Source organism: Manis pentadactyla, chromosome 5, assembly GCF_030020395.1.
Source record: "Manis pentadactyla isolate mManPen7 chromosome 5, mManPen7.hap1, whole genome shotgun sequence".
NCBI lineage: Eukaryota > Metazoa > Chordata > Mammalia > Pholidota > Manidae > Manis > Manis pentadactyla.
In genome coordinates, this window is record NC_080023.1 from 101,857,922 (window position 1) to 101,873,410 (window position 15,489).

At 42.2% G+C, this 15,489-nt stretch overlaps 1 protein-coding gene across 2 annotated transcripts in view; it reads left to right on the top strand.

The window, feature by feature from the left end:
- Positions 1-3,431: 3,431 nt before the first annotated feature.
- SEC24D (SEC24 homolog D, COPII coat complex component) overlaps positions 3,432-15,489 on the top strand; it is a 126,138-nt gene continuing 114,080 nt past the window's right edge. For both annotated transcript variants that reach the window (XM_036908599.2, XM_036908600.2), the window contains exons 1-3: positions 3,432-3,694; positions 5,836-5,994; positions 13,364-13,493. In XM_036908599.2, the coding sequence (XP_036764494.2) occupies positions 5,877-5,994; positions 13,364-13,493 (248 nt within the window). In that variant the 5' untranslated portion in view covers positions 3,432-3,694; positions 5,836-5,876. The remainder of the gene's footprint in view (positions 3,695-5,835; positions 5,995-13,363; positions 13,494-15,489) is intronic.

The window sequence follows — 15,489 nt, forward strand, 5'->3', positions numbered from 1 at the left end:
TTACTTCCATTTTTATAGATGAGACAATGCAGTTTTAAAGAGGGAACACACAGTAAGTGGCAAAATCAGAAGTCATGTCTGGTCTGACTGCTGAGGAGCCCCATATCTTATCTGCTAGGCTGATTTCTAAATCTTCACTGACTGCCTTCTGTTATCTACAGTACAGATCCCTATCCAGTTTCAGGCATTTATATCCAGTGGTCACCTGGATATCTCCACTCAGATGTCCCACAGATACCTCTAAACAAACATATCCAAAACTGAACCCACCCCCATGCCCCAAATCTGCTCTTGTTCCTGGTTCCCTAATCTCTTGAATAGCTCTACTGTTTATCCACCAATTATGCCACATCAAAACTTTGAGCATAGTCATCCTCACACTGCCTCTCTTTCCCTGCTTCTGCACCCAGTCTCACTGATTCACTTTATAACCTCTTTCCAGTCTGTTTGTCGTTTCCACCCACAGCCTCACTGCCTTTGCTTAGGTGATCAAGTTTTCTCACCTGGATTTGTTGCCAACAGCGTCCTAACTTGTCTTCACTGGTGACTCTTGCTCCTTTCTCTGCTTTTTCCTTTTGCCTACTCCAGACTGATCTTTCTGGGGGAAAAAATCCATTGAGTCATTCCCTTGCTTAAAATCTTTCATTGCCTCTCTCTCCCCAGTACCCCATAAACTTGCCTAGCCTGCCTGGCTGATCACATTTCTTGCCTCACTCTTCTAGAACCCCACTTTTGAGCTGTATTGGACTACTTGCACCTCTGAATGCCTCAGGTTCCTTGTCTGTTCCTGCTACTTCTGTGGCCATTCGCTCCTTTTTTTGTCTAACTTATTCTGGCCCTCATGGCCTCAGCTCAGGTGCCACCTCCCCCAAGGATATATCTTACTTCCCAAGTCCGGGTTGTGCCCCTTCGTACATTCTCCCATGGCAACCTGTGTCTCCTCATCGAATCTAACTGTAGGTCCCACCAGTAATTTCCTAGGGTCATGGACTGGGAGGGTAGGGGCAAGGGGTGTGACTACTAATGGGTAGGGTTTATTGAGGAGGGGTGAAATGTTCTAAAATTGATTGTGGTGATGGCTACACAACTCTGGACATACTAAAACGCATTGGCTTGTACACTTTGAATGGGTGAATTGTTAATTATATCTCATAAAACTGATAATCAAAAAAGAAAAAGAAAGGAATTCCATAATATACCTTGGAAACATTTAAACCCTACTGTTACTGTTAATGGTTTTTTCTTAATTTGGCCTACCATGTACCCTTTTCCCTACCCACAAGTAGTTTCACTTCATTTGCTCTATTTCCAGGTATTCAACATAGTTCTGGTTTTGACTATTTCAGTATTTTAATATATAAATTTTCTTCAAATTAAGAACACAGAACCCCAGCACATGGACATTCCACGACCTCACCTTTCAGTTAGGACGTGGTGGCTGGGGTGACCAAGCAAATTACATGTGGAACATCGGAGGCTGAGCCCAGGTGGCAAGAGGACAGGTCAGACCAAGGAAGGCTGGGAATCTAGGCAGACCCCCAGAGGCTGGCGAAGGCCAGTGACCCAACCACAGGAATAAGGTCAGAAATTAGTCACTTAAGGGGGTAGACACTTGGGGCCATGAGAAGGTAAGCAGAACTGGAAGCAGGAGTCCATTCCATAAGAAAAAGAGATTTGTGATTAGTAACTCTAATCATTGGTGGAATTGTGTGGTCAATTAATATATTAGTTATTTGAAAATTTGAATATAAGGCAGTCATAGGAGAAAAAGGCAAAATCAGTTAATAGAGAACAGCAAGTCAGTAGTATCAAACTGAAAAAAAATACGAGGTGAAAGGGGCTTTGGAGTTACAATCAGTAGGCATGACTTCTAGCTAACTCTGAAACTAATCAGTCATTTTCATTTTCTGAACCCAGTTTATTAATCTATAAAATGATTGGGTTAAAGTCAGTCCTCACTGAATATTGTATTGAATATTCAAATTTCAAATCTCTGAAATACCTACCAGCTTTAAACATTTAGGAATCAAGAACTCTCTCAGAAGTGAAACCACAGTTTGTGCTGGTGCCCCTGAGCAAGGGGTGAGAATGATTTACAAATTAAAATTTAGTGGTTTTATAGGGGCAAAAAGCCAACCGAGCCATCACGTAATGTTCCTATTTCTAAGTGACTCTACTCTCTTCTACACTGTGACATAGCTGTTATATGAGAACTTTTTTTAAAATTGCTTTTACAAGCTACACTGTTTCAACACAGGCCAAAGCTTCCTAAACTCCATCAAACATTTTCATCATATTGAGAACATAAGAAACAAATTTTTTATTGTGGATTTTCAAACCTGACCAGTGCTGAAGCTGGATGTAGGCAGGGCATCATGCCTTAAAATCTTACACCGAGTAGGGAAAGGAGCCATTCGTCTTCACCAAACTGGCACAACTTCAAATGCCTGTGAAACTGGTACAGTATTTCAGCAGTAGCATCATTCCCATGTAAGTTTTTACTTAGGCATTTCATCAGTGAAGGGATTTGTCAAATAGCTTTTATTTTCTTGTAGCTCAGAAGAAAATATATTTTGAAAACAAAACACTGGTCTGGTTTTACTTTTGTCAATTTGAGCAAAGTGGTAGTTATACCAAACCTAGGGTTGACTGAAGCCGTTTCTACTTAGCAGAGGGGCTTGTGAGAAACCAACCAGATGGTCCTGATTTTTAAGGCTAGCTAGAGAGGTCAAGTTCCAGGTCTCACATGGGTTGCTTTGTTTCTCAGCTGTTTTTCACAGTACAGTGAGCTAAGCGGTGGGTACACCTAGTGATCCCTATTGGGTGGGGTCAGCCATCCTATTTCACAGAAAACGAGTATGTAGCCCTCCGCTGAAAGAATGCACAGAAGTCTAGCAATCCCATTTTCAATGAAGTGACTTCTTCCCATATTTTCAGTTGAGATATCTTTTCCTCCCTGTTTTACGCGTTAACAGGCTGCCGTGGGCGTTCTTCCTCTCTAGTGTATTCCACGAGTACGTCATCGAATTGTCCCTGTATATGTGCCAGGTTCGCCTTTAAACTGTTATCTCTCTTCGAAGTCCGGAATCGTGTACCTTCCAGTGTATGCAGTGCAGTACCTGAAATATCAGTTACTCGAGTACATAATACCTGAATAGCTGAGCCTGCAACCTGTGGAACGAAAGAATGAGTGAACCCTTTAGGACGCATTCCCTCTATCCTATGGGGCTCCTTGGTGAAAATCTTGCCCTGATTTAGCAAAAACGTTAGAATCTGATTTGTCGGAGAGACACAAACAAAACTGACAAGAAAGGACGAAAGGAGAAAAAAAGTGGGGGCGGGCGGTCAATGCACCGACCACGCTCGGCGGCCCATCCCTTCCCCGCCCCGCCCAGGCCCTGCCCATCCCCGCCCCTACCCACGCCCCAGCGGGGTCTGTGCGCCTGCGCCGGCGGGAGCGCGGCCGCTGGTCGGAGCCCCGGCGCTGGGGGTGCGCGGCCGGGAGAGCGTTTGACGTGGCAGTTCCCAGCCCAGCTGCAACTCCGTGCGCTAGACCAGCCTGTAGGGACACCGGGCTCGGGGAAAGGCGCGGCGGGAGCGGCGGAAGCAGCGGGAACTGGGTCACCGGGGGCAACCGGCACTAGGAGCAGATCGCAGGCTATTGGGGGCCCGGCGGCGTGAGGGAGCCGACCAGGTAATGCCTCGCGCAGCCTAGCCACGCTCAGGCGGAACAGCCCGCTCCAGGCTCGGCTGGAGTGGGGTGCGGTGGCCCGCCTGGGATGGGGGTATGCTCACCTGTGGCAGCACAGCGGACGTGAACTCATACTTTGCTCCTTTAGCCCTTTCGTGCAATTTAATAATGGGGGTGAGGTGGGGGGCGTGGGCATTTTTTACCTGCTCCCCCCCAACCCCATCTTTGTATATCGGGATGCCGGAACTGCCTGATTAGGGTCCTCAGGAGCCGCGGTATGCCAGTGTCACTGCCAGCGGTTTCCTGTCTCCATATCAACTTAGTTCCCTCTTCCTTGGAGGAAGGGGGTGTTGAAAATATCCAGAGTAAAAATGGCAACTGTATCTTAAAGCTTCGGGACATCTGATAGGGAAACTGATTTGCCCGAATCCGAACTTGGTCCAGGCTGAGAAATGCGCCTTGGCTAGAGCTGTGGAGTGACAATTGCACGGTGGTCGCCCTGGGACTGAGGCTCCCCAGGTTTTGATCCTAGGCCTGCCCTTGCCAAGTGGCTTTCTGCCATGTCGCCGCTTGAAGCTGAGTCAGATTTCTGTAACTTGGTGCTGTGTGTGTGAGGAAGTTTGACGTGGCAAACTGGGTTGCTCGAGGAAGCAGATTCCTGCCAGGGCCAGTTAAGAGGGACCTGACGGCTTCCTGCTCTTAGGAGTGAACATCCCTGCCTTTCCTTTCTGTCACCCAGCAACAGGCTGCTACGTAGGTGTGTTCCTGCCGACTTCCTAAATGTGCTTTACCAAAGCTGGGGCTGCCACGTCTCTCTCTGCTGAGTGGGAGGAGGGAAAAATGATTGTCGGTAACAAAGTGGACCAGCAGGCCTTTGCCTGTCTCTCCTTAGCTCTCCTCTATCGAAGGAGAAGAATGTGATCTTATAATATTTTTACGTGTTTGCTTTAATTTCGGAAACTTGCACTTTAATCTGAAAACGAAAGCAAATAAAGAATGCCATTTCCTTAAGGTTCAAGCCTTAGCAGGTATCACCCAACTTTCACTTTAAAAGGAAGCATCATAAAATAGCAAAAGGAAGAATGTTCCTTTGCTGGGTGAAGAAACTGGAGAGAAATGGTTGTATCAGTGTTTTATATCTGGAAAGGCTTTTAGAGGCTTAATTTTGTAAGAAGGAACTGAGGCCCAGGGAGGTTCATCTGCTTACTCGTGTCACACAGCTTACATATTAGCAGATTTGTATTGAAAACCCACTTCTCTTGCCAGGATTCACAGTTTTTCTGTTACAAAAAATGTTTTTTGAATATAGTTCTGTGAAGTGTCTCTTATTTTGTGAAACCTGGGAAAAATGGAAAATTTAGAGCAAATTGATGTTTATGTTTATGAGTAGCATCAAGATGGATCTTTTTGTATTTGTGAGTTTGTGTGTGTGCCTAAACACATATGAAATTGCAGTTGTTTTCTTAGTTTCTTAAATATTATGTTCTTAGAGGTGTAATATTTAAATCAGAAAGTCTGTCATCTTTGAGAAACTTGACAAATCTCAAATGGTTGTAGGCTGCCTGCTGGCTTGGTCAATTTAGACTCATAAAATAAGTCCATTATCAACTTCTTTATCTTCTGCTATATTTGTTGGACTATTGATTTTTCTTTGTCCTAACTGCCTGATTAAAATTACTAATTTAGAATGGCACTAAAATGACACAAGTCATAAAACATTTGATTGCAGATTACTGGCAGTTCAGCTGGTCAGTCAATTGAATGACACATAATTATTGCCAGTTATATACTCTGTGCTGAAATGGGGCCATGGAAACTAAAGGCACAAAATAGTAGATACACTTATGAGAGACTATCTGAAACAGTTTAGTCTTCCAATGGAAAAATGGTTGGCAGCTGTTACTCAGATTTTGTGCCTAAGAATTTGCCTCAGATTATAGAAGTGAGTTTCTGAGTTCCATAGAGCTATGATTAAGCCCTTTGTAGAGGATAATGATATGATAAGTGATATGAAGATGTGTCATGCACCTGATAATTGTACCTTCCTCAAACCATCATAAATATTAACAGTGCTTACTTGCATTATTAATAGCATGAAGTAGCTCAAACCCTCTTGTTGACATTTTCTTTTTCTTCTGTTGCAGGGTTCTTTTGTAGAACTATCCCTTGGAATGATCATTTCATAATGAGTCAACAAGGTTATGTGGCTACACCTCCCTATTCTCAGTCCCAGCCTGGAATAGGCCTTTCTCCACCGAATTATGGGCACTATGGGGACCCATCTCACACAGGGTCTCCACCAGGTAAAGTGCATTATTTTGACCTGTATGTGATTATTGATTCTCAGGCTCAGAAAAATAGAGGTTCTGAAAGAGCAGCTTTGGGAGTGCTGAATAGTCATTATATGATGTAATGTCTTGATAATATAGGATTACTTGGAAAATATTCTCATAGAAGAAGCCTACATCATCAGTTTGGTTAGTGTATGGAATATAAGAAGTTTGACTTTTAAATATGGATTGCAACAAAGAAGCTTCCTGAGTGTTTTGTTTTTATTGTTCGACTTGTTCTTGCTATTAATTAGTGGTGTGAGGTTACTGTTACCATTCAGTAGAACAAACTATATATAATATATATACACACACACATATGTACTAAATATATACACACTAAAGTGGTTTTAGCAATTATAAAGTCAGTTTTGATATTGGGAAAATATCATTAGATTTGCATACTAAAGATTACTTAATAATAATAAGAAAAACATGGCCTTGCCTTGGAATCATTATTGAACAATACTGGTCGCTTTAAAATATGTCACACAGCAGGGAATCCTGGTTTGGGGGGCAAAGGTAGGAGAAAAAGGAGTAACAGAATGGGTCTAAGGTTGTTCTGATGATAGTTGACACAATGAGCCCACTGCCCTCATGGGGCTGCTTTGATGTTAGGGTCAAGGGGTGAGGCTAATAATAGCTTGTTTCAGGTCTGATGGTCCCAAAGTCCCTAAAAATATTTGTGGCAGACAGTTGTTGGGACTTCTTACAGAATGCTGAGAAATTCAACTCAAATCCTTGGTGGGAAGAGGCAGTGTATAAATCAGTATCTTTTGGGGGCTCACCAGGCCTGACTCAGGTATGGTAGGATTCAGACCATGCTGAGTGGCATATATGGGAAGCAGAGTCAATGAGGGTGAGGAAAGCCCTGTAGGGAGGCTTGATGGTAGCAGCCACACAGAGTTTGCTGCAGAAGATGCTCTGAGACTTGAATTTCCTATGGAAAGTCACTCTTAGGCCCACTAGGGCTTAGTTTTAAAAACCTCCTGGTGAGGCATCCTCCTCCTGTCTAGGACCAATCCTCCTCACTGCATTTTTAGATCTGGATTCTGTAGGTTCCATTAACCTTTCTCAGTTTCTTTCTATGTGCTGGTTCATTACTCCTCTGCATTTATGTGTAATGATAATTACAAACTACTCTTTTTTGAGTGCTTACTGCATATCAAAAACTGGTCTTAAAAGCATTACATGTATTATCTTCTTTAATCCTCATACAATGCTGTACAGTAGATTATTAGCCCTGTTTTTCAGCTAAGAAAACTGAGTGCCTGGTATACTACAACTTATTCAAGGTCACAAGGCTTGTAGTGCAGATTCATACCCAGGTCCCTCAAGAAAGCAAATAACAAACTCCTATACATACCCAAGTGTAACGGTACTGGTCACCCTTCCTCTCTTCACAGACATCTTTTTAAACAAGTATTTACTTTTCTCACTGAGTCTCCATCCTTGCCTCTCAGTCCTCCATGGCTCAGTGTAGATCCCACTCCAAGGCTTGGGTCCCGTGCACCCTTCCCCATCTCCCACCAGTGTCATTGGTGGCCTCCTGCTACCAAATGCACTAGATTCTATATTGTTTTCTCTAGATCCTGACAGTTTACTTCTCTTGTTTGTACAAAACTCTCTTCTCCTTTGGTTTCAACAGCACTATCCTTCTGTTCTTTTTCTTGGTGGCTTTCTGTGCATCTCTTTCTAAGGACCACCCCATCACCACTTTCTATATAATCCTTGCATTGTTCTTTCTCCTTCTTTGTTCTATCTACACCCTTTGTCTTATCTTACTCCATAGATTTTTCCCTAAACTGTATCATTCCATATGAAGTACTAGTCTCTCAGATCATTTCTCTAGTCCAGATGTCTCACGGAAGTTCCAGATCCATATTTTCAACTGTCCCCGTTTGTATAGTCTCACCAAACTCATGTCCAAAATAATTCAGAATTCTTTGCATAAAACCTGTGTTTTTCTGCCTGCATTCCATATTACCCAGCAGCATCAATCATTCAGTTATCCAAATTAGAAACCTTCACTATTTGAAAAAATCTCTCCCTTTTACCTTCTCCAATCCAGTTGACCTCCCAAATTCTTTTGGGGCTAATTGTAGACATCTTTCCTACCTGCTTCCTCCTTTCTAACTTCCTGTCACTCTTGTTCAAGCCATCCATTTCTTACCTGTATTACTAAAATGATCTCTTAAGTCTTAACCCTTTCTCCAAACCATCCTGTGCTGGTTGGATTTTTATAGCATGGAAATCTAATTCTCACTTTCTTTTGCTTAAAACCTTTTATGGTTTCTCATTGCCCCTGATTATATTTCTAGTACCTTAGGACTTCATTAGTTTACCATTTTCTTTTTTTCAGCTCATCTGCCACCTTTCCACACTTGTTGCTCCAGCGATCCTAAGCTATTACTCATTTGAAGGCTGGTTTGCTCGTCTGCCCTGATTTGCACCCCATACTATCAGAAAGCCAACCATGCCTCCATGTTGTCCTCCCAACAGGGTTCACACTTCTCCTTTAGACAGTTCAAGTGTCATGCTTGTAAGCATTTCTGTCCACTATGCTTCCTCAAGCTTATTTACAAATCCTCTTCTCCCTTTGTGTTCTCCTAACACCTATGCAGGCCTCTATGCCATTTATCACTGTCTTATAACATGTGCCTGGAGCAGAGAAGGCACTCCTTAAATGTTTATTCAGTGAATGAGTGGATGCCCAGTGCCTCCATTCATCAGCAAAACATTCTGGTGTTTACCAATATTTAAAAAAACTATTGTTATCAGGTTAAATCCTTCATGTTTTAATTTAAAGCTCTTCCTCCTTATCCAATTCTCAGGTGGATATCCCAGCCTATCAGACTGTGTAAATATACCTTTCTGTAAATTATGGTGCTTTTGTTTAATTATTTAAGGCTGAAACTAAATTACCGTAGCCTCTGTTTCTGTGTGCCATAACCATAGATCCCATCTTCAGTCATCACGTGCCTTCTTTTCTAGTCTTCTGGTGACCCTTTTGTTGGTTTTCTGACAGACACAGGCAGCCTCATTGTGGTTCCCTGGAATATCTGTTCTTCCCTGGATCTGCCCAGGGCTAACTCTTGTTTTGTATTTCTCACATACTGTAACTCCATTTGTGCCTATTGTGTCATGCTAGTGCTATGTAGTAGCAAATTTAACAGATTTATTGAGTGAGGGAAATACTTGTGGTGATATAACAATTAATAACATAAACCTAATCTCAGCCCTTAGAGTGCTTACTTACCCAGTGGGCTATGCATTGGATAAGTGACAGTGAGGGAGGTGCAGGGACAATAAAGCAGATGGAGGGTGGTATGCACATGGCAGAGGCACCTACCAGGACCTAAGGGTGAAGGGAATCTTCCTGGAAGGAGTGGCCTGAAAGATGATGAGAGTTGGCTGGGTGGGCAGGCAGCTTGCTGGGGTGGGGGGATGTGGCACTTCTGAGGACCTGCCAGAAGTTCAGCATGGCTGAGGTGTGGCTGGAGTGAAATCAAGGCCATGGTAAGACTTCATTTGGACTTTAAGGGCAGTAGGGTCTGGAGCATTTTAAACTGGGAGGGTCACAATATCATGTGCATTTTAGAAAGAATTACACTGCACATTAGAAAGTGTGGAGAAGGAGCTGGGGTAGGGCAGCGCTCTGCAGCAGGGTCTCCCACCCCTGCGCTGTTGACACTATGCTGTGGGAGGCTGTGCTGTGCATTGTACGATGTTGAGAGGCATCCTTGGCCTATGCCCATTCCATATCCGTCCTCCTCCTCCCCCTCACACCTCACTCCCTGCTGCCTAGCTGTGGCAACCAAACCCCTTTGCCAAATTCCCCTTCGGCATCAAAATCACCCCTGGTGGAGTGCCACTGGTCTGGAAGCAGAGAGGCAAGCTCTGGTGTCCTGGACCGAGGGTAGGGGTGTTGGGGCTGCAAGGCTCCCGTTGGTAGCATGCTTGTGCAGGCACACCGGCAGGCACATGCCTCATGAACAGTAGTTCTTAGGATTCTGCCCGTATGATGGGGAGGTTATCTTTGTATATTTTAGATAAACATTTTTATTCACAAGTGGTTTTTAATTTTGGTATTAGTTTGTGAAATGCAGAACCAAATCCAAGGCATGCTTTTCTGTGATGTTACTTCTGTCAGGGTTTTTTGCTGCTAATCGAAACCTCTCTGGTGGAAAGGGGTTTGTCAAAGGCTATCAGGAAGCTTAGTACGCTAGAGAGCCAGTGCTCAGGCTCGGCGCTCTGCAGTTCATAGCGATGCTCTCCCCACACAGGTCTCATCCGTCAGTAGTCACTGCCTATCTCCCCCAGGACTGCCGTGCCTGCCTGCTGGCCAGGGTTCCCAGAGGTGTGTTGCTTTGCTAGTTCAGAGCACATGGCAACGCAATTTAAAAGGCATCTAGGAAATGGAAATTCCATCTTCACAGCTCAGGACCATACGGAAAGGCAAGCCAGAAAGGGAATTGGTAGTGAGTAAGCTAGTCTATATCTGCCACTGTATTAAAGACCAGTTTATGGTTTTAGCTATTTTTCTTTTGGCATAGTATAGCTAGTTCTTTCTCATTGTATGATTTTCCTTTCCTATTAAAATTCTCATATTGCTCTACAAAGAACCTGATTTCTCTTTATCTCTGATCACAGTTGAAAGTGCCAGTAATGTGGCCAGGAAATATTATGGCTTTGCAGAAAACAATGGCACTGATTTCTCTTTGCCCTGGGGAGAGAGTCCAAATGGCATGCAGGACTTTGCAGCATGAACCCAGCCTTCTGCTCCAGCCACTTTTCCGCACTGTCTCTCTACACTGAACCTTTTGCCAGTCTCTGATCACACCATGATCTCACATGCCTTTGTCCAGCTTTGCTAAGAAAATTCCTGCGTTTCCTTCAAGATTCAGCTCAAGCAGACCTTCCTCTTTGAATTTGTCTGGATTCCCCTAGGAAGAGTTAGGTAGTCCATCCACATGACATTTAGCACGCAACACTGTAATTGTCTGTGTACGTGGTTGTCTCTTCCATAAGAGTTCTTAGTGGCTTAAAGGCAAATTGAATGTGTGTTAAACAAAGAAATGAGTTCGAATCATTACTATGGAGTTGATTTCCAAAAATAAAAGGGAAAGAACATTTTAATAAGATTGGTATATAAGAGTTCTGCTTGAATGGGAACTGGGTTTTGAGGGGTTTTGCTTTTGCTTTTTAAACAGAAGTTTATTAGCATGTGTACTATGCATACTCTGGAGTACTCAGATGTGAGAAACTCTTGAGAACTGGTTTTTGATTCTCTAGACAAGTATATGAGATTCGTTGATGAACAAAGAATGCTAGAACATACAATGAAAGATGCCGGTTGGATATCAGAAAATAAATCTGGAACAAGAAACAGAATGAGTCACCATGAAGCATCCTAACTCTATAGGGAAAAAAAAAATCTCTGAAAATGCCTATTTTTGAGTTACAGCATGAGGAAAGCTTTTTACCTACTTATTTTGAAAAAGAGAGTATTTTTGGTTTTATGTAGTGTATGTAATTATTTACTATTTTTAACACTGGTGTTGTGGATTTTCTACTTTTGATCAAAATAATGTTTTAAAATTGAAGGTACCAGTGCGCATGTAATTATAGTGTATGTATTTTGTTAGAATATAAATACTTAAGAAAAAAAAAAGGGAGGCCAGGGGATATGGCCAGGGGAGAGGAAGCAGATTTGTTGAGTAATTGTTTTTATACATTAGGCATTCTTCTGGATGCTCTAACATCCATTGCCTCACTTAATTCTCAGAATAATTCTTAGAGATGGGGGACGTTATTGCCATGACAATGTTAAAAGTTGAGGCTTTAAAAGATAAAAGTATCTTGTCAGGGTCACAGGTCAAATGGTAGGGAAGGAATTCAGACCCAAGTCTGTGTGACTGCAAGTCTCATGCTTTTCTAACTTTTCTGGGTTTAGGGCTTAGAACTTTATATAAAAATGTACTGTTATGAGAATAATATTTGTTTTCTTGATATATGAAAAATTGCTAAATAAAACTGAGACTCTAAAGTTAATATAAACTTTATAAGTTTGAGGAAATCCTGATTTAAGAAACCTTTGTAAAGTTTCAGTAATATTCTTGAATACTGCCACTTCAATGGTCATATTTCATCCTAGATTACCCAAGCATGTGAAAGCATGCTCTAGAAAGTATTGTGAGGACAATATAAGAAACTCTTCCTTAGCTACTGCAAGGCCATCCAGCTAATTCCCTTGCTATCTGAGGAGATACACTCTCTAGAGGAAGATAGAAGAAGGGGGATGTTGAGTAGAAGAGACCACATGAGGGTGAACAGAAGAGTGCCCAGAGATCATTGATGATGGTACCTGAGAGGAGGGAAGGGTCAAAAGAAAATTGAGTGGGCTGGAACAAAAATATGCAGGGTGGAAGTAGAGAGAGCAAATAAAAGAAATGCACTTTTAAAATGCTGGAAAGGGTGTCACAAGTAAGCTAGTCCAAGTCCTTCCTATAGTGAGGGGGAAACAGGTCCTGTAAGATAAACTTTTTGCCCAGCACTGGGTAGAGCCTTGACCTGCTCTAACCAAAGCTCAATGATTTTTCTCCTGTACCACAATTTTTCTAGAAGAAAAGAGACAAATGAGAACATTTCTAAAGAGAAACAAAGATCTCTGCTTAAGAAGAGTTGCCAGAAAATGAAAACAGGGTCATTGCCAGGAGCATCTAGTAATTGCATGTGATCCCATGGTTTGTATGAGTGAGTGTGATGACTTGAGCAGTCTCTCTGTTGGTTATCACCCAACTATTTGAAATCCTGGAAAAATTATTGATTCTGAAGGCTGGGCCTGGGATTTGTTGGAGAAACAGATGCTACTTTCTATTTGCTTTCCTCATGCTGTAACTCAAAAAAAGGCATTTTCAGAGATTTTTTTTTCTCTATAGAGTTAAGATGCTTCATGGTGATTCATTCTGTTTCTTTTTCCAGATTTATTTTCTGATATCCAACTGGCACCTTTCATTGTATGTTCTAGCATTCTTTGTGTGATAGGATGTTCTTTCAAGGTGCTTCTACCAAATGCAAAGGTTATTTCTTCTGTTTTAGTTTCTGTTTAGTGTTAAAATGATTCTTTTCTTTTCTGCTCTCCTATCATTATGATGGTCAAATAACTATGCTGGAGCCTAACATTGATATGTCAGTGATGATTAAAGCAGGTTTAAAGGAGAACTTGTCCTAACCCATTCTGTTCCGTCCTTCCCCTCCTAGTTTGTAATTTTAAACTAATGTCCTTGCGTCCCCTATCTGCGCTTTCCTCCTCTTCTAAATTCATCCTCTTCCATTGCAGGTATGATGAAGCCAGCAGGGCCTTTGGGGGCTGCTGCCCCCCGGGGGCTATTGCCTCAGGGCCCTCTGCCTCCTGGACCCCCTCAGTTTGGCCAGAATGGAGCTCATGCCCAAGGTCATCTTCCCCAAAGGTGAGCTAGGTAGATTCCAACTCTCAACTCTCATTTGTATATTATACTAAAGTTGTCTCACCAGTCACTTCTAAACTTGCATGTTTATTGATTGAAAGTTTGACCTCTTGATACTGTTTACATCCTTGGAAGATTCTATTGGAAAAATGCCCTAGGAAACAAAGCATTTCGAAAAGTTAGGAGGAAAAAAATCCCACTAGTATATATTTTAAAAATAAAAAAAATTACTTGTGTCAATACAACACATTTTAGTTTTGGTTATATTCATCTTGTTTTAGAATTTTGTATTAATCTCTAATTCCTCCAGATATCTGTGGCCCGTATTTCCCAGTGAAATTTTAAATTACCTGTTTTCTTGAATCATTCACAGAACTGAGTTCAGTGCCAGTAGGTGCATAATAAATATTTTTAAAATTAAATCAGATTGTGGTCACTCATTAAAGACTGTGGATTTGATGTGGAAAGCACACAGGTGCTAGTGAGCAACTCTTGACAGGCAGGAGATAGTAAGAACAACACAGGAAATAAATCTGCACTTATAATAAACTAAGGAAGGGAAAAGTTGGAGGCAGGCCTAGAGAAGCCAAGATATGAGAAGTATGAGATATTCAGAGCTCTGCAACCCACTTGGGACTGTCCCCAGGGGAGTCAGCGTCACACCTGCTCTGCTGGAAATCCCTTTATTGTTTGTCCTGTGAGGTGTTGCTGTTGGAAATCCCAGTGCCAAGCTGTAGACAGTGTTACTTTGGAATTTCTCCAAGGATTATCCAGAGGCTTCATTTCACAAGTTCCTTTCCCAGGTTGTTCGGCTGCAAGGTTGAGTGGCAAGGAGGAATAACCCATCAGTGTGAATTTGGACCCTGCTGACGGTGAAGCCATCTAGTTAATTTTTCAAGGAGCCTGTTATCATCAAGTTGATTCTATTACAGGGCATTTGTGAAGTTGACATTTCCTGGCTCTTGTTTGTCCTTAAAACATTTGCTATTGAAATGGTAGCTGTGAGATTCAGAGTGAAGTTTAATGCAGGAAACAGAGGAGTGAATCTAAGTAATTTGGTTTACTTGTGATTGTGATTTGAACAAGGAGCAGAGAGGGCCCAACTCAGGACCTTACCCTGTGGCCCCTAGTCTCAAAAGCATGGTGGTGGGGCTTGAAGGGGAGCAGAAGGATGGAAAACTGAGACACCTCTTCTGGTTTAAGCAGTTAAGTAGCTGTGCAATGCTGGTAAAGTTCCTGAGCCTCCTCATTTTCTTCACTTGTGAGCTGAGGAAATAGAATTCTCAGACCAGAGTATAGGAGAGAAGATCTAGAGAAGTTCATTGTTGTGAACTATCAAGTGTCTCAGATTTCTTTTGTTAAAGAAGAAATGCAAAAATCAAACAGCTGTTTTGAAATTATGAAAAGCTTTGGATCACTGGCATTAACTTAGATTAGACTAATCTTTATAGTTCTGTCTATTTGTTTCACTTGTATTAGGTTCTTTAGGAGTAAGTAAATCAGACTTTGCCATCAGACAGACACCAGCTATGTAGTTGTAGCTCAACACAGAGTCCAAACATGTTTGCTGCTCTTGGCTGAGGCAATTGGTTGGACAAGGTATTTCACCACAGCATGCCTTGGTTTCCTCATCACAAGTATAAGAGTAATACTGTGGTTGTGAGGATTTTGGTGATTAATGAAGGCAGAGAAACTTGCACAAGGCACATGCCAGTGGAAGACTCAATACATGTTAGCAGTTATCAATACCATTTCCACTGGAGGTAGAAAATGTGCTCTCTGTAGCTTGCTCAGTTTAGGAGTCTGCTTTTATCGTGATTCCCAGGGAAGTGCAGATAGATTTTGCCCTGTCTCCTCCATAATTCACTTGCTTCATTCAGCTTGAACCATGAATTAAAGGCTGGAAATGGTGTTTAAAAAATGAAGAAGTCCGGGAAAAGTCTAGTATTCCAGCTGAACCTCCATGGTTACTATGCTGCTTTGCCCCATGGAACATATT